This window comes from Diplotaxodon limnothrissa, linkage group LG3 (genome assembly GCF_057381915.1).
Source record: "Diplotaxodon limnothrissa isolate DT_005_m linkage group LG3, D_limnothrissa_male_GT1.1, whole genome shotgun sequence".
Classification (NCBI taxonomy): domain Eukaryota; kingdom Metazoa; phylum Chordata; class Actinopteri; order Cichliformes; family Cichlidae; genus Diplotaxodon; species Diplotaxodon limnothrissa.
Genome location: NC_140598.1, coordinates 17,748,773 through 17,768,685, shown reverse-complemented (window position 1 = coordinate 17,768,685; position 19,913 = coordinate 17,748,773). Strand labels below are relative to the sequence as shown.

Below are 19,913 nucleotides of genomic sequence, written 5' to 3'. Positions count from 1 at the left end.
TTGATTTAAATCTGGGAAATTTTGACAGTCAGAAATATAATTCAGATCAGTACATTTACATATTTTTGTATCAATAAAAAGGAAGCTGACACACTTTATCACAGGTGTGAGCGTCACAGCAGAGGCCTTTGTGTCAAAGTAGCTGAGGATAAAACACAGAAAAACATGAAAGTGATTTTCCTGTTCTGGGATTTTATAAAAATATTCTGCAGTACATCAAAAACGAAAGAAAACCATTAATCAACATATGAACATTACCTCTGACGTTACAGCGGTTTTATTACAGACACAGCATTTTGCATTTTGCATAATTTTAAAAAGTTTAAATTTGTTCAGTATTGAACGGCAGAAATGAGGTTTTCTTTTCGGAAGAATGTAAAAGGGAAAAAAACAGCGGCCGACAGCCTGTAAGCAACAGTAGACTTGTGCGTAACAAGCAAGCGAATAATGAAGAAAGGGAAACTGTTCCTGAAGTATAGAGAGAGAGAGAGAGAGCTAGCTGCGCATCGCGATGGAAGCAAAACAGTAAAAGTGAATTCATGACGATGTTTATGTGAAGCGTTTGGATCTTCTTTTGCTGCTGGTTCGGTCAATATTGTTTGGAGAGACATCAAACTAACAGCTTTAGAATCAGCGCATAAAGGGCGTGAACACAAAGCGCCGACCCGCCGACAGATCAGAATCAGCGAGCTGTCGGCTTTCAGCCCCGACCGTGAGAAAGGCGCCATCTAACTGATTCTGATCCGCGGGTCGCGCTGTGTGTTTAAGTCTATGTGCAGAGTCCCTGTACCTGCTCTCATTTACTGTTTGGTGGTTGTTGAAATTTTGTGAGATGTCACCTGAGATTCTGGCATTTCGGGCAAAATAAATTTATATTAAAAATCGATTCAGGATTTTAATGAATCGATTTTACGTTATCCAAGCCAGAATCGATTTTAATCGATGAATCGATTATAAAAACCCAGCCCTAGCGTAAAGTACTCTCGATGAAAACAAAGAGAGAAATTATTGATAAATATGAGCGAGGTGTGAAACTTTGTGCTATTGCACGCGAGTATGGCCGAAATCCTTCGACCATAGGAACAATTCTAAAACAAAAAGAAGTCATGAAAGCAGGTAAACCTTCAAAGGGCACCACCATCATGTCCAAAAGGAGGACCCCCATACACGACGAGATGGAAAGGCTTCTCCTTGTTTGGATTAAAGACAAGGGAGAGACTGGCAATACCCCCACAGAGACTGTCATTTGCAAGAAGGCGTCCTCAATTTATAATGATTTAGTAAGTAAGGCAGCTTCCGATGAGCAGCCAACGGCATCGACGTCCTCGCAGGAGGCACCCCTAACCTCCCCAGAGTTCAGGGCATCGCATGGGTGGTTTTATCGGTTCAAGAAGAGGACTGGCAACCACTCCGTTGTGCGTCACGGCGAGGCAGCAAGTTCCAATCACAAGGCTGCCGAAGAATTTGTTAAAAAATTTGAGGAACTTATAAATCAAGAAGGCTACATCCCCCAGCAGGTATTCAACTGTGACGAGACTGGCCTCTTCTGAAAAAAGATGCCGCGGCGTACGTACATCACCGCGGAGGAAATAAAGATGCCAGGCCACAAGCCCATGAAGGACCGTCTCACCCTCGCCCTGTGTGCTAATGCCAGTGGGACTGTAAGGTCAAGCCACTCCTAGTGTACCACTCAGAAAATCCGCGTGCCTTCAAGAAACACAAAAACTTTAAAGGAGAGGCTCGAGGTTATGTGGAGGTCCAACCCCAAGGCCTGGGTGACCCGACAGTTCTTTGTCGAATGGGTCAACTTGGTCTTTGGCCCTGCTGTCAAGAAGTTCCTCGAGGAGAACGAGCTCCCCATGAAGTGCCCTCTGATCATCGATAACGCCCACCCCTCTGGCCTCGAGGACGATATCCTGGAGGAGTTCTCGTTCATCAAGGTTCTCTTCCTCCCTCCCAACACGACCCCTCTCCTCCAGCCCATGGACCAGCAAGTGACCTCTAATTTAAAGAGACTGTACACGAAACACATGTTCAAACGGTGTTCGGACATAACAGAGAGTACGCAGCTCAGCCTCAGGGAGTTTTGGAAATATCATTTCGACATCGCTGCATGCCTCAAGTTGATTTCTTTGGCATGGCGGGAGGTGAGTCGTCGAACGCTAAATTCTGCTTGGAGGAAGCTGTGGTCTGATGCTGTTGCCCCTCGAGATTTTGAAGGCTTTGAGGGGGAACCTCAACCTGAAGTCAAGGTTGAGGAGATCGTAAATCTCGGCACCGCCCTGGGACTGCAGGTTGACGAGGAGGATATAAACGACCTTGTGCATGAACATCGAGAGGAGCTGTCAACGGCAGAGCTGCAAGAGTTGGAGGCGATGCTGCACTCATCAGTACAGCAACAATTCAGCGAGGAGGAGGAGGAGGCCGTCATACCATCGGCCGATATCAAGGACAATCACCCTGAAAAGAACTTTACCGCTCATGCTATAGAGCATTTTGTTGACATCTCCCACTTCAGATCCATTTTGAAAAGTAGACAGAGACAGACGTCGTTGGATAGATTTTTCACAAAGAGGCCAGCAACAAGTCAACCTTCAGGTGAAAGTGTGCCTTAGAGGGCGAAAAGCGATGAAAGTAGCAGTAGTGATTAGTTCAAAAACATAAAAATGCACAAAAAATGTAAAAATAAATGATAAAATAGATTTTTTTTTTAATTATCTAAGTTTAAAAAAGTTTTAGTTTTAATGTTTAGAACGTCATGTACATGCAGCATATGTATGCATGCATACAGCTGACACATATATACACTTATTCCTCTAATTTTGAGTTATTGGTAATGTTTTTACCCAAATGCGATACTTCTTAAAATACAAGCAGACATTACAAAGAAAGCTGAAGTGTTACTAATTGTGTAAAAATGTCTGAATTGTTTTTTGTTGCCTTTCTTTTTTGTCAGGGCTGTTGGTGGATTAAAACTTTTTGTTAATAAAAATAATGTTCTCTCTGGTCTTTAATGTGCACTTCAGTGTCTGTTGCACTACCTCCTGATGTTTAAAGCCTGATTAATCTTTGAATTAAAAAATCAACAACTTTACACCTTAATGTTATGCCAGTTTCCCCCGTGGTGGTGCTGTATGTATGCATGCATACGTATGCTTTCTTCAGCCTCCACCACCTCCGCCACCAAGAACTCCGTCTCCAGCCAGCATCTAAGCACTCAAAAGGCGCGATGGCTGCTTCGATTTACAAAAAACCGTCGGGAACAGATTAATTTCGTAAGTCGGGGTTCCACTGCAGTGTGTTGCTGTGACATTTGTGAGGTTCCCTCAGACACACTCCGCCAGTCTTGTTGCTGTTAACAACAAAATATTAAAAAATCCACCATCTGTTCCACCGTCACCAGTTAATCTGGAACACCGGGTGATTTAACGCTACTCTGTGTTCATACTTGGAAGTATTAGCATGTTATTGACTTGGATACTATATTGTTTTAAGCCTTTGTGAATGTTTGTTCATTTTAAAGTGAAAACGCCATCTGCTTTTGGCACAAAACTATCGAATTTGCAGCTTCGGTTAAGTGGGATGGTTTGTCAGACATCACTGTAACATCATCCTACAGTAGGACCGTTTGTCAAACAGTGGTTACATGATGTCTGGAGACTTTCTGGTTCAGTTTTGTTTGTTTAGCAACTTCTGCTCATTTACGTAACTGCTGTTTTAGTCATGGCTTGTTTTCTTTGCTTGTAGAAATGGTTTCTATGAAGCGTTTCTTTTAGCTGAACGAACTGCTCGTGTGCGTGCATGTTTTATACATGTGCTAAAGTTAAATGTCTTTGTGCAGAACATTGTGTGCTTTGGAGAAACAGCAGAGGATCAACAAAGGTTCAGTTTTAAAGTAGGTACTGCTCTGTGTCCAGTGTAGCGACATAGCTAGCTTTGCATCATACCGAGACACGCTACTGGTGCTATAAAGTGATGTGCAGAGTTTGTCTCTCTCTTTGTATTTGCAGTCCAAACAACATGGAGAAAAACATTGTGTACTGCCTGCTGTGCAACAAGCCCCAGCTGTTCATTTGGAATCACCTGAGCGGAGTGTGCCTGAAACACGGCACAGCACAGGAGAGGGAGCAAGAAGCTTCCAGAGCTAAAGCCTCCCAGAAGCTGTTTTCCAGGGAAGGTCGACTCTGGAGCGTCTCGGAGCTGCAGGAGTTTTGCAAGGACGCAACATCTTGCACCAAACTCTGCAGTCGCCTTCAGAGTCGTGGCTTTATCATCACAGACACTCCCCAAACCTTCCCAACACAGAGGTCTGATGAGCTTGTTGCCACTCTGGCCAGTCCAGCTGTGGCTCCGGTTGACTCGATCCATCCCTGATGGAGTCTCCCATAAATCCTTTGGCTGGACATTTGACTTGTCTTTATTTTTCCTTTGTTTGATGCTTTGCTTTTGTTGTGTCTGACCTTTTCTGATTAAAAGGAAATTGAGCTCACAGGACACCATGTTGCCTCAGCTGATGCAGTCCTCTTTGCAATAATGTTTATTTCCAAAGGAATTTCTAGAAATTCAGAACAGTAAAATTCACAGAATGAATTAGAAGATAACTCTTATGTAGTTAAACTAAAATCCTCTGTGGGGGTTAGTATATAAACTCTTAACACCTAGTTAGCATGAATAAGTGTTGAATGATCAACTCCAGACAGATTTGGTATTTAACACTAAGTCAGAGTTAACGTTCCAACTCTCCAATAAGAGTTAAATTAACTTATAAAGAGACTTTAAAAGAGCTGAAATCAAATCTGACAGTCTTCATTTGGACATGTTGGATTTGCTGTGTGGTAAGGCACCTGGGCCAGATGGCTTTCTGACTTTACAAAACCTTCCCAGAAGAAAGAATAATTCCACTTTTTAACATGTATGTAGAGGCATATCACACGGAGGCTCTCCACCCACTGTGAGACAGGCAGTGAGTACTGAGAAACCTGCTAAACCTGCAGAACACTCATCATTTAGAGTCTGACGGGGGTTGACACTAAAATACTTTAAATGTTTAGCATGAAGATCAGAGCCTTGGATCCCACATTTGATTCACTTTGTACCAAAGCATCAAGGGTTTCACAATATAAGAAGGGTTCTCATATAATTCATGAGAGATGTGATGCTAACGATGCAGCTTTATTATCACTGGACGCTCGTCAGGCTTCGGACAGAATAGACTGGTCAGATTTATTTAACCTTCTCCCAAGATATGGATCTGGAAATCATTTTCTCAGATGGGTTCAACTTTTGTAACAAACAATAGTTTCTAAACCCGTCACATTGGAGCGTTCCACTCATCAGGGGTGCCCGTTATCTCCAATGCTATTTATTCTGACTATGGAACCTCTGGTGATGACACTTACAATGAGAGCTGTACTATTTGGTTTCCAGTTAGGAGATCAAGAGCAGAGATTGGCCCTAGGCCCTAGACTAGGCTGTCTGTTCGCAAAGTTGCAAAATTAATGCTACAAATGGAGCTATTTAGACGATTTTCTGGCTATAAATGATTCAAAATCCTCCTCCGTCCTATTCCTGAACAAGGATGAAAGGTTATGCAGAGTTTTTATATTGAGTCACGTCCTCTGCCTCCTCCAAAAGAATCCTTTCAGAAGTTAAACGATATCTTTAATTGGTTAATTTGGAATAACAAAGGTCCTAGATGAAGACTTGGCTTGTTGTACCTGCCATATGAAAGAGGGGGTTACAATTCTCTGATCTTAAACTGTATCACTGGTCTGCACAGGTGCGCTCAGCCACGCTCTATTTTTCCACTGAGACACCTGCAGCCTGGATAAAAAGTGAACAAAAAACAGCGACAAACCTTCAGTTTGATATTATTTTATTTTATTTTAAAGTTTCCACTTGACAGAAATGTGTTTTTGTTTGAGATTCCCGAGGTTCGCACGGTGTCATCCTCCTGAAAAGGAAACACCTTGTGGCGTCAGGTGAGCTGCAAAAGGTGCTGTCAGTCACATGACCCTGAGCCTCAGCAGGAAGTCTGACCCCTTCATAATAAAAGCATGTTCTTCACCTGCACTAATCAGGCTGAGAACACGCTGGGCTGGAGTCACGTGATCGACTTGTAGTTCAAACACAGCTGTTTCCTTTCCTGAGTTCTTATCACATCTAAACACATTTACTCCACCTCACAACGTTTCTAACAAGGAAAAGTGCTTAGGAAAGGAGGTAGGAGACCACTGAGTGTATGTGAACGTGAAGGGCTTTTATTGTGAAATGCAGGGTAGGGAAAAGTTGTTCCGCACATGCGCAGTAGAGATCCTGCGTGAGCAGAGACTAGTCAGTTTAATAAGTTTGATGATTTGTTTAAAATACAGAACAAAAGTAAACAAAGTAGGACGGTAGGGCATCATGGCGGCTTTATGAACGGTAAGAGGCGGGAACACGGGGGCGACGGTCAGAGGGAGGACATCAACAGGAGGAGGACCGGAAGCTGTTTGAAAGCCGTGAGCGGGAGTTTGTCAGCAGGGGGAGAAACCGGCACCCGGAGCGAAGACATGGACCCCCTGCAGGAGCTCCTGGACCGGGTCAAGCCCAGCACCGAGGCGGTGAGTCCCAGTCTGACCCTGTTTGCCCGAACTGAGCGATAAATAACAGTCTACGTACACGCACAGCCCTGCGTACGTAGACTGTCTGCGTCATGACGTAAGGCAGAGCAGCAGCCGATTACTGTTTCGAGCTAATTCTATAGCAGAAATCCACACAGAAAAGAGAATATAAGGATGTGAGCCTGTTTTACATTTATTATTGTGACCTCCGACCTGCTGCTTTGTTTCTTTAGGAGTCCCTGTGGTTAAAGAACATCTTCACCTCCATCTCTGAACACCTGAGTCCTGTGGTGTGTAGCTCCGCCCCCTCGCAGACAGGTGAGTTCCTGTTTGTTTGAAACAGCTGGCTGATAAATCAGCTGTACTTTAAATCCTTAATGACGATGTTCACTTATGAAACCAAATACTATTTAAACCATTATTTAAACAGTGAAAGCAGGGCTCACCTGCCCTCACAGGTGTCATCAGAGCAGTCCAGTGTGTAGATGTGAGTGTGGTTCAAAGGTCAGAGCCATGAAGGTGACCGACTGTCAGTGAGGAACAGGGAGGACTAAGAGTGTGAGGATGAAGAGCAGCTGCTTCCTCAGGTGGTCCCACCTGTTCACACACCAGCTCTGGTGTCCACTTCAGGTGTTCTCAGTGGGCGGGGCTTCAGTTGTTTATGTTTGTGTTTACCCTTTAAACTTTGTTTTCCCAGGTAACCACGGTGACCTCAGCCTCTTCGATCTGAGCATGTGTGCGGTGCAGGCGATCCAGCAGCAGATGTGTGTGGCCCACAGCTTACCTGTCAGCTACAGGTAACGCCCGCTGACATCATCGCTGTCGCAGGTCACGTGACCTGGCCTTACCGCTGTCCTCCCGTCTGTCCGCAGGCTGCTGTCCGTCTCCCAGCTCGTCTCCCAGCAGCACCTGGCCTGCGTCAGCAGCCTGTCCTGGAGCACCAATCAGCAGAGAGCCTGGGCCAGGGAGGCGGAGCTCGCCGTGCCGGGTCAGAGGGCGCTGCCGAGGGTCAACCTGCTGCTGATTGGCTGTCTGAGAGAAGGCCCTGACGGAGAGTACAGGCTGACGGACGCCAGCGGCAGCGTCACGTGTGAGGTGAGTCAGAGGGGGAGGAGCCTAACCTTAACCCATGGTCCATCAGCTGGTTAGTTCTCAGGAGCTTCTTCACAGCAGCGTCACTAAACCGGATCTGGTCAGAACTGATGGTAACGAGGTCACAACAAACTGCAGGTGTTCATGTGCAACGTGAATGAAATCGAATTCCTCTTTAATTCAGCTCATTCTCTGTGCAGGGACACAAGTGCTGATAGAGTCTGGTCATCACACGCTTCTCTGCTGATGTTTACATCAGCATGAAACAAGCAAACAAGCTCAACAGCTGACTTTCATTTCTGTAAATCAGAAACATCAGGACTTGTTAAATGTGAGCTGTGTTTATATGGATTCACTTAGCTGATCGATAAGTAAGGATGTAAAGACAGAGTCTGTCAGCAAGTGAGTAACTGTGCTGGCACAGACGTGATGACAGCAGAGCTTTATAAAGATGTGGAGCCTCCTCCTCACATAAAGTATACAGATAGCATCACCTGCAGTAACCTGACAGATTACAGTCAGACAGCTGCAGCAGGCTCAGTGTGGTCCTAGCATCACCGCACGGATTAATGACTCACAGTACTTGAAATGTGCAATTCCCTTGTGTTCTTATTGCTATTTATTCTATTCTTCCCTTTTCTATACTCTGTATTTGTATATGTGTATATTTCTGCTCACCTTCTGTAACTTCTGTCGGTGCTGGGCTGTTGGAAACCGAATTTCCTGGAGGAACGCAGCCGAGGGATCAATAAAGTTTCATCTAATCAGATCAGATTCGATTAGATTAGATTAGATTAGATCAAATTAGATTAGATCAAATTAGATTAGATCAGATTAGATCAGATGAGATTAGATCAGATTAGATTAGATCAGATTAGATTAGATCAGATCAGATTAGATTAGATTGGATTAGATCTGATCTAATCTAATCTAATCTAATTTGATCTAATCTGATCTAATCTGATCTAATCTAATCTAATCTGATCTAATCTAATCTAATCTAATTTAATTTGATCTAATCTAATCTGATCTGATCTGATCTGATCTAATCTGATCTGATCTGATCTAATCTGATCCAATCTCATCTAATCTGATCTGATCTGATCTGATCTGATCTGATCTGATCTAATCTGATCCAATCTGATCTAATCTAATCTAATCTAATCTGATCTACTGCAGCTATAAAACAAACGGCATCACTGCAGATCAGAGCTGATGAAGCTGTCATCATCAGTACAGGCTTCCAGCATCCACCCAGGACACACTCCGCCACTCTCTCACCCGCGTCTCTCTCTCTCCCTCATCCAGTGCCTGTCTCTCTCGCCCCTGTGGCTCGATCGTCCTGTTTTCCTCCCTCACTGGAACTACATCCCCCACAATGCATCGGGCCAGGAAGAGGCCGCAGGCTTCTTGGAGCTGATTGGCTCCCCTGTCCTGTTGTGTCCTGGTGCTGAGCAGGGATTGGCTGCTGCTCCTGGAAGGGTGGAGCTAAGCGGAGCGGTGGGAGTCGGAGAGGCCGGCAGGCTGCTGAGGCACAGGTGGGTCACATGACCTCTGAACTGCAGTGGAGTTTCTGAGCAGTGTGTGTGACAGATGTGTGTGTGTGTGCTCCAGGGTCAAAGGTCAGCGGCTGAGCGTGTTCGGAGAGGTGGGCTCAGTCTGCCCTCTGCTGGCCGTGGCAGGAACGACCTTCTTTTGCTTCACGCTGACGGATGAGTCGCGCTCGCTGCCCGTGCTCGTACAGGTACCAGCTCTCTGAGGATGATGATGGTGAGGAGGGACGATGAAGCTCAGTGTGTGTGTGTGTGTGTGCAGGACAGCAGCCGGCTCAGCTGGATCCAGCGTGTGTGTGTCGGGCAGAGCGTGTGTGTGACAGCTCTACGTGTGTGTGCGCTACGAGGCTGGAGAGGAAACAACATCCTGTGTGTGACGAAGCGCTCCGAGCTGCACGCCGACTACACGCACACACAGGAACACACACAGGAACACACACACTCTGAGTCCCTGCTGTCACAGCCTGCTGAGGACGACTGTGAGGAGGCGGAGCATGAGGAGGTGGAGCTGGACCAATCAGCTGTGAGGATAAAGCAATCCAAAGTCATCAGCTACCAGGTGAGAGTGCTGTGAGCTCTGATTGGCTACCACATGTTTGTACCTGTGTGCTGATTACTAAGCCTCCTCTGCTGTGATAGGGCACGGTGACTGAGGTTGTGAGTGAGGGGGCGGGGCTCTACGTGCTGGATGGGAAGGTGGGTCTGTGCGTGGCCTATCAGCCGGCGGCGAAGAGGAAGCTGAGGGCGGGAGACAGAGTGGAGGTGAGTCACATGATGTGACATCATCATGCCCGTTTGTGTTCGTGGCAGCCACGACTAATAAAGTTTGATGGCTCCTCCTCCTGCAGTTGCATCACGCCCACTTCCTGTACCGGCCCTGCCCGGACTTCCCTCCCAGCATGCTTTGCACCTGCCTGCGCTCCAGCCTGAGGGTGACGGCCTTCAGCAGGGCGGGAGGCTCGCCACCCGACAACCGCTGCCCGGGAGATGGGGCGTTACCACGGTTACTGCTGCAGAGAAACACAGATGTGTCCGATTACCTGTGGACCTGTCACCTAAGCTCGCAGCTGGCACACAGGTGAGGCTCCACCCACCACCACCTGTCCACAGTCAGAGACAGCAGAGCCTAACCTTTGTCCTCCTGTCCTCCGCTGGCTCTGGCTTGTTTCCTGGTCCTGGTTCTGGTCCTCAGTCTGGTCCAAGGTGTGTGGAGGCAGCAGTGTGTGTGCTTGCTGTCCTGGAGGCTGATGGAGACTCTGAGCAGAGCTGGAGGACGAGGACGCAGAGACATCTACGCTGAGATGCTGGACGAGCCTCACACCTGTCCTGTGACGCAGGTAGGTCCCACTCTCACCTGTCTTCCTTACAGGTGAGTGTGGAGCATGCTCAGTGTGCTCTGTGTCCCTGCAGTACAGCGTGTCCTCGGCGGTCCGGCAGTACCTCGGTGTGTCGGAGCTCCTGGAGTCCCTGCAGACTGGCTGCTGGTCTTCGGCCCCTCTGAGCTCTCTGCTGCCCCCTGATGGCTCCAACCTGACCTCCGCCCAGATCAACGGGTTCCTGTCCTGGTCTTGCAGGACTCTGTCCTCCGAGCCTCGGGGTGGAGACGCTGTCAGGTAAGGTGACAGCAGCTCCCACATGAAGTCGTGTGATTACGTACCAATGGTTTTTGCCGGTTTGTGTGTCAGGCAGCGCCCCCTGCTGCTGGTCGGCGTGCTGGAGCTGCCGTCACAGACGTCTGAGTTCAAACACTCGATGCAGCTCAGAGACGCCGCGGGAGCTGCAGCCTGCGTGCTGACGGAGAGCAGCGAGGAGGAGGAGGGAGCGCAGAGGGCGGTCTTTAACAGCGCCTGGATCGGTACAATGCACGCACACAGACACACACACAGGGACACACAGCTTTATTCTTTAATGTGTGTGTGTGTGTGTGCTGCAGGTTGTCTGGTGGGTGTGGTGCAGTTCACCATGGTGACAGAGAGATTCCTCCAATCAGATTTCCCCTCCTACCAACACCTGGACCAGGACAGGTTCATCACACACAAACACTGCAGGTACACACACACACACAACCTGCAGCATGCTGACTGCTCATTGGTCCATTCTGTGATGTAGGAGGGCGTCTGATTGGTTCAGGGTGTGAGCTTCCTTCCTGGTTGTAAACATTATGAGTTAAATAAAGCTGGGTTCAATTCACAGGGTTTACCTGCAGTTCTCTCTGGACCACCTGCACATCCTGAGTCCATCTGTTGCCATGGAGACACACCTGAGACACAAGGGGGAGGAGCCAGGAGGGGATGTCACTGCCAGGAAGCAGACAGTAGAAGAAGAAGAAGAGACTGCTGGGAGTAAGAGGAGGAGAAGAGAAGAAGAAGAAGCCAACTCCGGCAACCCCTGGCCCTGTGTCTCCATGGTGATCAGGGTGGAGCAGAAGGAGGGTGTGTCCTGGAGGAATACAGGGGCGGAGGCAGAGGATCAGGAGGCAGGGCTGAGACTGTGCTTCTCAGTGAAAGCTGCTGTGATTGGTCCAGTGGTCAGCTGGAGGCGGGACCCAAAGAATGAGCCAATGAAAGAGAAAGAAAGTGAACAAAAGCAGGAGAGACAGGTGAGAGATGCACCTGTGTGTGTTTACCTGAGCTCACCTGGATACACAGTTACGTGTGTGTGTGTGTGTGTGTGTGTGCAGGTGGTGCTGGTGTTCTCAGGTGTGTGTACGCGGTGGTTTCCTGTCCTCCAGCCTGGATGTTTCTACAGACTCATCGCCGCTAACACTCAGGTATCAACCCAGCTTTGATGATGTCACTAAGGGGCGTGGCCAGAGGTTGGCCTCATCGGTCTCTGCTCTCTGATATTAGTACACATGAACACGTTTTTCAGCTTTAACTGTAGTTGTTCACACACTGAGGTTAATTATGGAGTTCCACAGGGTTCAGTGCTTGGACCAGTTCTGTTTACATTATACATGCTTCCCTTAGGCAGCATCATCAAAACACAGCTTACATTTTTACTGCTATGCAGATGACTCCCACCATTCCTGTTTGTGGGGAGTTGATCTGACCTGAATCCTTGCAGCTGATTGGCCCATGTGTCTGTCAATCAGGATCCCAGTGTTCTGATTGGCTGTGGAGTTTCTGAGCGCAGTGGGGTGGATCTCCACGTTGAGTCAACCCTACAAGTCAGACGTGGTTGGAGATTCCACACTCTGACACGCCCACTGCTGCTGCCCACCTGCAGACAGGTAACACTCGGTTTGCTCCCCGTCTTCCTCCAGGACCCTTAAACTTTTTTTTAGAGATTGACAGACCATGTGACTTTCACGCATTGCATTGTGGGTACAAGTGGCAACAAATCAAAACACTGCATTAAGCGCTAGCATTTCCGGCACTTTGGGGTCCTTCGGGACTAAGTAAAGAATACAAATACAGGCCATTTACCGTTTATTTAGCTGTTGTTAAATATTTTATCTCCTGTACAGGCCAACACAATCTGTTTGCCGTTTCAGGTTGTAGTGTTACACAACATTTTCAGATCTAATATACCGTATTTCCCGGACTACAAAGCGCACCTGAATATTAGCCGCACAAGCTAAAATCAGGGGAAAATCCTGTTTTGTACATACATTAGCCGCACCTGACCAAAAGCCGCAGGTGTTTCAATGTTGACTTATCATATGTAAGAGAATATGCACAAAGGGAATTGTCAGGAAAGAGATGGCTGTTTGGAGACATCACTTTTATTAATATTTTGAAAAACAAGTTATGGGTACATATTTGCACATGTAGTACATAACAGTAGCCTACAGCACACCAGAACAATAGATTCAGACTACCTTTTAGGCTCAGGTGCAGTGACACAGCTTTAACAAGAAGAAAAGTCAGTCATTCACCATCTTTCTCTTCTTCCTGCGCACTAAAACCACCAAAGTCCTCTTCTCCAGTGTCGGATACAAACAGGCTCAGGATGGCTTCGTCATCCACTCTTCTTCTCTCCTTCGTTGTCACTTTCAAAACCAAAGAAATCCTCGTTGTCAGTGTCAGAGTCGAACACCCTCAGAAGGGCCGTGGCGGTGTCCTCCTCTCCATATTGCAGCAGTCCAGCCCTTCAAAATCCGTTGGTGATCGTGGATGTTTTCACACTTTTCCACGCTGTCAGAATCCACCGGTGGAGTTGGGCATAACTTGCAAGTTTATCGCCGCTCATCATCCACGCCTCCCGCTGAATGCGTAGCGCTACTTTGAAGTTTGTTTTTCGCGCTACTTCGTACGGCACTACGTTGCCTGGCGGACGGACATGTGACTAACATACCACTCTTGAACCCCGATCCTTCCGCCAGGCAACGTAGTGCCGTACAACAGCGGAACACACAAAACAAATCGTCTTACGATATGACAACAATCACGGACAATCCATAGAAAAGCCGCACCTGACTAAAAGCCGCAGGGTTCAAAGCTTGTGCAAAAAGTAGCGGCTTATAGCCTGACAATTACGGTAAATAAAATGAGTGTTTCGTAATTCATTCAATTTATTGTCTTTATTTATAACTGGCATCATTGTTTCATTCTATTATAGAATCTTACAAGAAAGAGGCAACATTGTAAAAATCCATCATTATTAGCTGCTTCCTGAAAAACAAATCAACAATGCAAAGAAAAAAACTTTGCTAACAACAAACTGGAAAACAGTTATTCATCACTTGCTTGCTTCAATACAACCCTTGGGCACATATATGCGGACGTTTCGTGGCTGTTTCGATCTCGCTCTCTCTCTTAACCAATCAGATCTGGCTGTGGTAGCAGCTTTAAACTCGGTATGACCCAGGCTGATAGAGGGGCCAGTCTGGATCACATTCCTGCATTTTGTTTCTGGTTTTCCTACAAAACACAACAAACATTAGCCCGCAAAGCCACAGTGAACAAAGCAGCATAGCAACGAATTCAATTCAAATCAATATAAGACTTATTTGTAACCTACATCATCAATCATGTTGTGATAAATTACGTAATAACTACAACAGAAGACTTAATAATACAACACAGTTAATAATACAGCAGCTTCTTGCCATTTTTGTGTTTCTTTTTATTACTGTGTGACTGTTTACGTGTGAAAGCCTGCGTGCGCTAGTACCGCTTGCCACTCGTTCCCACAATCCTTTGCGGTTTTACCCCTGAATGACGTCATATTTTTAATGTCTGTGTTTTCAGGCCGTCCCACCCACAGTCTTGTCCGTCTCAGAGGTCTTAGACTGCAGGTAAACTGCTCGTCCCTCACTGAGTCGCCCCCTGTGGCCATCCGAGGAACTGCAGCTGCAGCCTGCTTTAAACTCTTACTGGTGTGTGTGTGTGTGTGTGTGTGTGTGTGTGTGTGTGTGTGTGTGTGTGTGTGTGTGTGTGTGTGTGTTTCAGCTCAGAGCTGGTGTGTTTTCAGGGTGTGGTGTCTGAAAGGATCAGTGTGAACAACAGGACCGCCCACTCTGGACACACACACTCAGGTACAAACACACAGGTGGTTTGTGTATCAGGCTTTTTCTGCTGTGAAGTTGTAACATGGGGATCTATGGAGGCGACTCACTGCTGCCTCTGCTGGACACTAGAGGAACTGCAGGCATCAGTGCTTCAGGTCTGAGTCTCAGGTCTGACTGTTAGCTGAATGTGTGTGTGCAGGTGTGCGTCTCACTCTTTGTGACCAAGCTGGGAGGAGTCTGCAGGTGTACCTGGACTTAAGCCACACCCCCTACCCACCTGGCCTGTTGCCAGGTAACACTCTGCTGTTGTCTGGTTTCCAGAGGAGGCTGTCCAGGTGAGACACACATAGACAGGCTTATAAAAGTTTGGACTCTTTATTTGGACTCATTTCCAACAATGTCAGCCCCAATAAAGTTCTGGATCATCTTGCATCAATAGGCTGCTGGTTTTCTTTACTGGTTTCAGGTGTTACCAGCAAAATAGTTGTTTGATCATCTGGAAATGTACCCAGATTTATTTATTTAGACAGAGATCTTGACCCCCCAATGTTCAATACAAAGTCACGCCCATGGTTACGTACCTGTGCGGTTTACCTGTGTGTGTGTTTCAGGACAGGAAGTGTGTACTGCACGTACTTACCTGTCAGCTCCATAACTGTGGTCTCCCTGGGAGACACCAGGTAAGTTTACAGGTAAAGTCTGGTTCACGTGTTTGTCGTGCTGTTGTTTATTTGTTTGTTTGGTTTCTATCAGCTCGGCCCAGCCTCCTCCTCCTGCTCCCATCATGCACCTGGGTGAGTGGGCTCTGAGCAGCAAGCAGAGGTGCGCTGTGGGACAGGTCAAAGGTCACGTGGTGTGTTTCCTGTTCCTGCAACTGCAGTGGAGCTGCTCGCTGTGTGGCAGCGTGTACACACAGGTACTGCATAAAATACACACAGTGTGTACAGGATGTGTTTAGTGTCAGTTTCTCGGGTGCAGTGAAAGTACTCAGAGTGCTTCATGTGTTGTTAGCGTGTTGGTGGCGTGTTAGTGTTGGTGCAGTAAGTAAAGTGTCGTTTTGGAGGAAACTGCTCACGATTTCAGGTGTGTGTGTTTACCTGTTGCTCTCTCTCTCTCAGGGCTGCAGCAGCTCTCAGTGTCACTCGACCTCGTCAGTGTTTCAGTCCAAAGCAAAGTAAGAGCAGCTTCCTGTTGAGCTCACCTGCTGATACGTGTTAATCACCTGGATGAGTCAGGTGACAGTCACATGATCAAACCATGTGGCTCTGCTCTTCGATCAGGCTGGTGATCGATGACGGGACAGGTGAGGCTCACGTCTGCTTCTCAGCTGCTCTGGTTCCTGCTCTGCTGGGATTGGCTGATGCTCAGTGGGAGGGGCTTCAGAGAGCACTCAGGGTTAGAGGTCACATCAGAGTCTTCCCTCGTGGGCAGAGCCAGGTCAGTAGCACCTGTCAGGTGTACATGTTTACCTGTCACAGGTGAGTCACGTGCTCATCGTCGTCTTTAAACTTTATTTTATCTTTAAAATTTAAGATGAGGCTTTAACTTTGAAAGGACACATCCTGTTTGCATCCTGGTAACAGCTCCGTCTGCTCACACCTTACTGCTGAACTGGTTTGGGGGCGTGGCCACTTCCACCTTTTTTTTTTTTTTTTTTTTTTGCCCATTTGGTTCTTTAGCCATCAGAATTGTTGTCTGAAGACCAACAAGGATACCCAATGGATTTACTTTGCCAAATGGATCTTCGTGGCATTGCCGTATTGGTCCATTTGGTCGATCTTTGTTTTTATTATTTATTATATTTTATTTTCAGATGTTACAGATGGGACAGACATCAGTGAGGGATAGGAAAGGGAGAAAGAAAGAGGAAGGAAAGGAAAAACAGAAGGGGAGAGGGACAGTGAGAAAGGGGGAGAAAAAAAATAAAAATCTCCTGGATCACCTGTTGAGAGAAAAATAGAAAACAAGCAAAAAAACAAAAAAAAACAAAGCAACATACTAAACACAACACCATCGCATTAATCTAGCTAAGTGTAAACAGCAGTAAATACTAAATATTCAATGTTGTTGTGCAGCACACAGGACAGATGTGCTTCGAAGTAGTAGCCAAGAAAGGTGTAATTTAAGTCTACGAGCAGTGAACACCCGTGTGCATACCTGTGTGCATACCTGTGTGGATCAGCATGCTTGCATTCCAAAGGTTTCTCCATGTAACGATCTGCTAGGGAGTGTGGGGGGGCCACAGCCCCGTCCTCCAGGGCATGAAGCAGGTATGGAGGAGATCAAAACTCCAGACATCCAGAGGCCCCCAGAACACAAGAGACCATAGAAGACCAACAGAGGGGCAGCTGCGCCACTGTCCCAGCAAGAGCTGAGGAGAGTCCCAGATGAGGGCTCACTCAGCCACTTTTAAAGGCCACTTCCACCTTTAAAAGTCTGTAGGTGTGACGGACCCACGCTGGGCTCACGTGAACAGGAGGGAGGGGCCTTACAGCCCTGTGTTTCAGCGAGACTCAGGTCGTGCCCCTGACTCCACCCACTCGACCTGATGAAGCAGCAGGTGGTGTAGTTCTGAGGGTAATCAGGGCTGACTGTGAATGCCACACCTCCCACATGGAGGGTGGAGACCACAGGGGAGGGGCAGGGCAGCGAGAGGCATTTAGGACTCGGGTCACACCAGGAGAACCCACAGGGCCCCTCCACCCACAGGTGGAGCTGTGTTAAAAGACCCTGCAGACTGAAACGTCCTGTGGTCAGAGGAGGTGAAACGAGAAGAAGATGCAGCTACAACCCAAAGAACAGCGTCCACACAGTGAAGCACGGTGGGGACGCTGTGGGGGGGCCACCACAGAGAGAAACAGGCGTCCTGCAGGACGTTTCCACAGGGCCGAGCCGTGAGTCTGCAGAGACATAACCTCTGTGTCTGTCTCAGGTGTGTGACGGGGACGCTGACGACTTCCTCCTCCACTTCCTGTTGTGTCTGTGCAGCAGTGATGTCATGATTCGGCCGCTCAGCCTCACCTGCAGGAAACACACCAACCAGAGACCAGAAGGTAACCCCACCCTCACACACCACCCTCACCACCCTGACTGCAACCTTCAGAGTCGTGTGTGTGTGTTTCAGAGGTGAGGAGGTTCACTCGAGGAGACAGAGAGTTCCTGACCAGACTGGCTCCTCCCCTTCAGCTCACCTGTCTGCACCTCCACCCTGACTGAGCTCCACCTGCTTCGTTCTGACTTCATCTGTTCTACGTGTTCGTACAAATAAAACTTTATTGTTCCTCCTCCTGTCACACGGTATCTCACCTTCACTGACCCTGACGCTGGTGATCAGGGTCAGAGGTCACACGAAGCTCTCTGGGTTTAACAGGTCATGTGACCCTTCTACAGGAAGTGATCCCTGTGAGTGGCGCCCACATCGGAGACGTTCTCAGATGGTGATTCATGAAACCTAATTGGTAAAACTAAACACTGAACGTGTTTCGGTTTGTTTACAGAGGTCAGACGGTGAAAGCTTCAGCCTGACCAGGAAAGAATCAGTCCTCTTTAAATCACACTTACTTTAAATGAATTCCTCCTCACCTTCATGTGTTTTGTATTATTGCATCTTATACTGAAAGAGTTCATCCATCGACACATTTGAATCCTGCAACATTTCACCGTGTCAGTTTGTCATGAATTGGACTATTTTAGGATTTCAGTTCATCTTTCCAATAAAGCTGGCAGCTCTGAAACAGCTGTTCTCTCTGAGGCTGTTTTGCATGTAAATAAAAGTGAAATAATTAAATGTTCTGTGAACAGACCGTCCAGTGGAGCTCCTCAGGGCTCTGTGCTTGCACCACTTTGTTTTCTATGCTAATGAGTGTCAGAGCACGTCAGCATCAGTCCTTCAACATGGTCACAGCCTCTGATGAAGGTGTTCAAATGTGGCTTTTAATCCAGGTTTACACTTAAACAGTCTCCATGAAACGGGCCTCTGCCCTCATTCATCCTGGAGATCACTCGTCTAAACCAACCAACATAAAGAATGTGATGTTTTCAAAGCGAACACGTACACACGTTGTTATGGATACGATTAAATGTAGGAGCGATGATTCGTGAAATCCTACATGTGTGTTCTAACATGCTTTAATGATGGCACGAGCTGACAATGAATAACATAAAGTTAATAGTTAATCTGCAACAAAACTTTTTCACCGCTTCAGTTTTTGGTCTTTTCCACATACGGTTGTTGTTGTCATGGAAACAGAAACCAATCGGGCCTTGGATGGACGTCGGGAGTTCTTAACAGCAGCTCGTTGTTCATTCTGATGTTGTTTTTTAATTATATTTTATATTTAATATCATATATTGGCCTTTTTCAGCTTTATCTGAAGGGCCACGGGTCAGACTCCACCTGGGCCTGCCGCTCTCAGCCTCACTCTGAGGAAGCCCACAGTCTCTCACAGTGGAAACTACACCGGGGGACCCCATCCTTGGGGTGGACCCATTTTTGTTGTAGCGTGTTTTGGGGTTTAAAAGCCACAGAGACGCGGTGCTTAGAAAAAATGCATTTCAGCTGTGCTGATGCTCCTGACACGTTGGAACGTTGGGTTGTGTTGCGTGGTTGAGAGGAGGCGGCAAAACACCTAGCAGGCTAGTCGGAAGAACACACACCCACGCTGGTATCGGTAATCCACGGTGGTTCTTTAATACGCCTTCTTCAACAACCATATAAAAGCCCGGCTGAACGGCTGCGGCTCAACAACATAACGCCCAGCGTTCATACAACCCAAGCGTTGCAAACAAAACAAGAAGAAAACGTAAATCCGTCCCTCGTTAAGCAGAAGCGTGCAGGCACGTGTCCTCATAATCCCAGAGAGAGAGCAGCGGCACAAACTGATGACACCATCAACCCTCGACTTGGGTGTCTTAAAGGGACACCACACCATAGTGGCTGTCACAACGTATAAGACCTGGAAACCTGCATTCAGCTGGACCTGAAAAACACTATGTCCAGATAAACACAATCAACTTTTGGAGAAAAATAAAAGATTCTTCATCAGACTAACAACTAAAAACATGACACTTACCTTAACAGTATGGGCTACATCAAATATATTCAAGAACGACAACAACACTTCTCACTGCTGCTAATTTTAACAAAACTAAACAAAAAGTAGAAAAAGGCAATTCACCAAGTCTTGAAAAGTAAAACTGAAAAATAGAAAC

At 47.1% G+C, this 19,913-nt stretch overlaps 1 protein-coding gene across 1 annotated transcript; it reads left to right on the top strand.

Annotated features, from left to right (window-relative positions):
* Positions 1–6,324: 6,324 nt before the first annotated feature.
* On the top strand, positions 6,325–18,501 carry LOC146634742 (CST complex subunit CTC1-like). Its single transcript, XM_085343716.1, has 25 exons — positions 6,325–6,602; positions 6,836–6,920; positions 7,300–7,399; positions 7,475–7,697; positions 9,003–9,232; positions 9,309–9,438; positions 9,510–9,806; positions 9,887–10,009; positions 10,096–10,325; positions 10,440–10,584; positions 10,658–10,860; positions 10,933–11,102; positions 11,181–11,295; positions 11,441–11,846; positions 11,928–12,017; positions 12,342–12,479; positions 14,443–14,489; positions 14,644–14,729; positions 14,902–15,037; positions 15,314–15,382; positions 15,456–15,618; positions 15,821–15,876; positions 15,983–16,139; positions 17,635–17,755; positions 17,827–18,501. Exons 1-25 carry the CDS (start codon positions 6,417–6,419, stop codon positions 17,916–17,918), a joined length of 3,798 nt encoding a protein of 1,265 aa, XP_085199842.1. The 5' UTR covers positions 6,325–6,416; the 3' UTR covers positions 17,919–18,501.
* Positions 18,502–19,913: the final 1,412 nt, after the last annotated feature.

Excerpts from the sequence above, each read along its gene's own strand:
- LOC146634742 (XM_085343716.1), top strand. The coding sequence starts at position 6,417 with ATGAACGGTAAGAGGCGGGAACACGGGGGCGACGGTCAGAGGGAGGAC. Across the intron at positions 11,296-11,440 it reads ATCACACACAAACACTGCAG|GGTTTACCTGCAGTTCTCTC; the intron begins GTACACACACAC and ends TTCAATTCACAG. Across the intron at positions 12,018-12,341 it reads TCATCGCCGCTAACACTCAG|GATCCCAGTGTTCTGATTGG; the intron begins GTATCAACCCAG and ends TCTGTCAATCAG.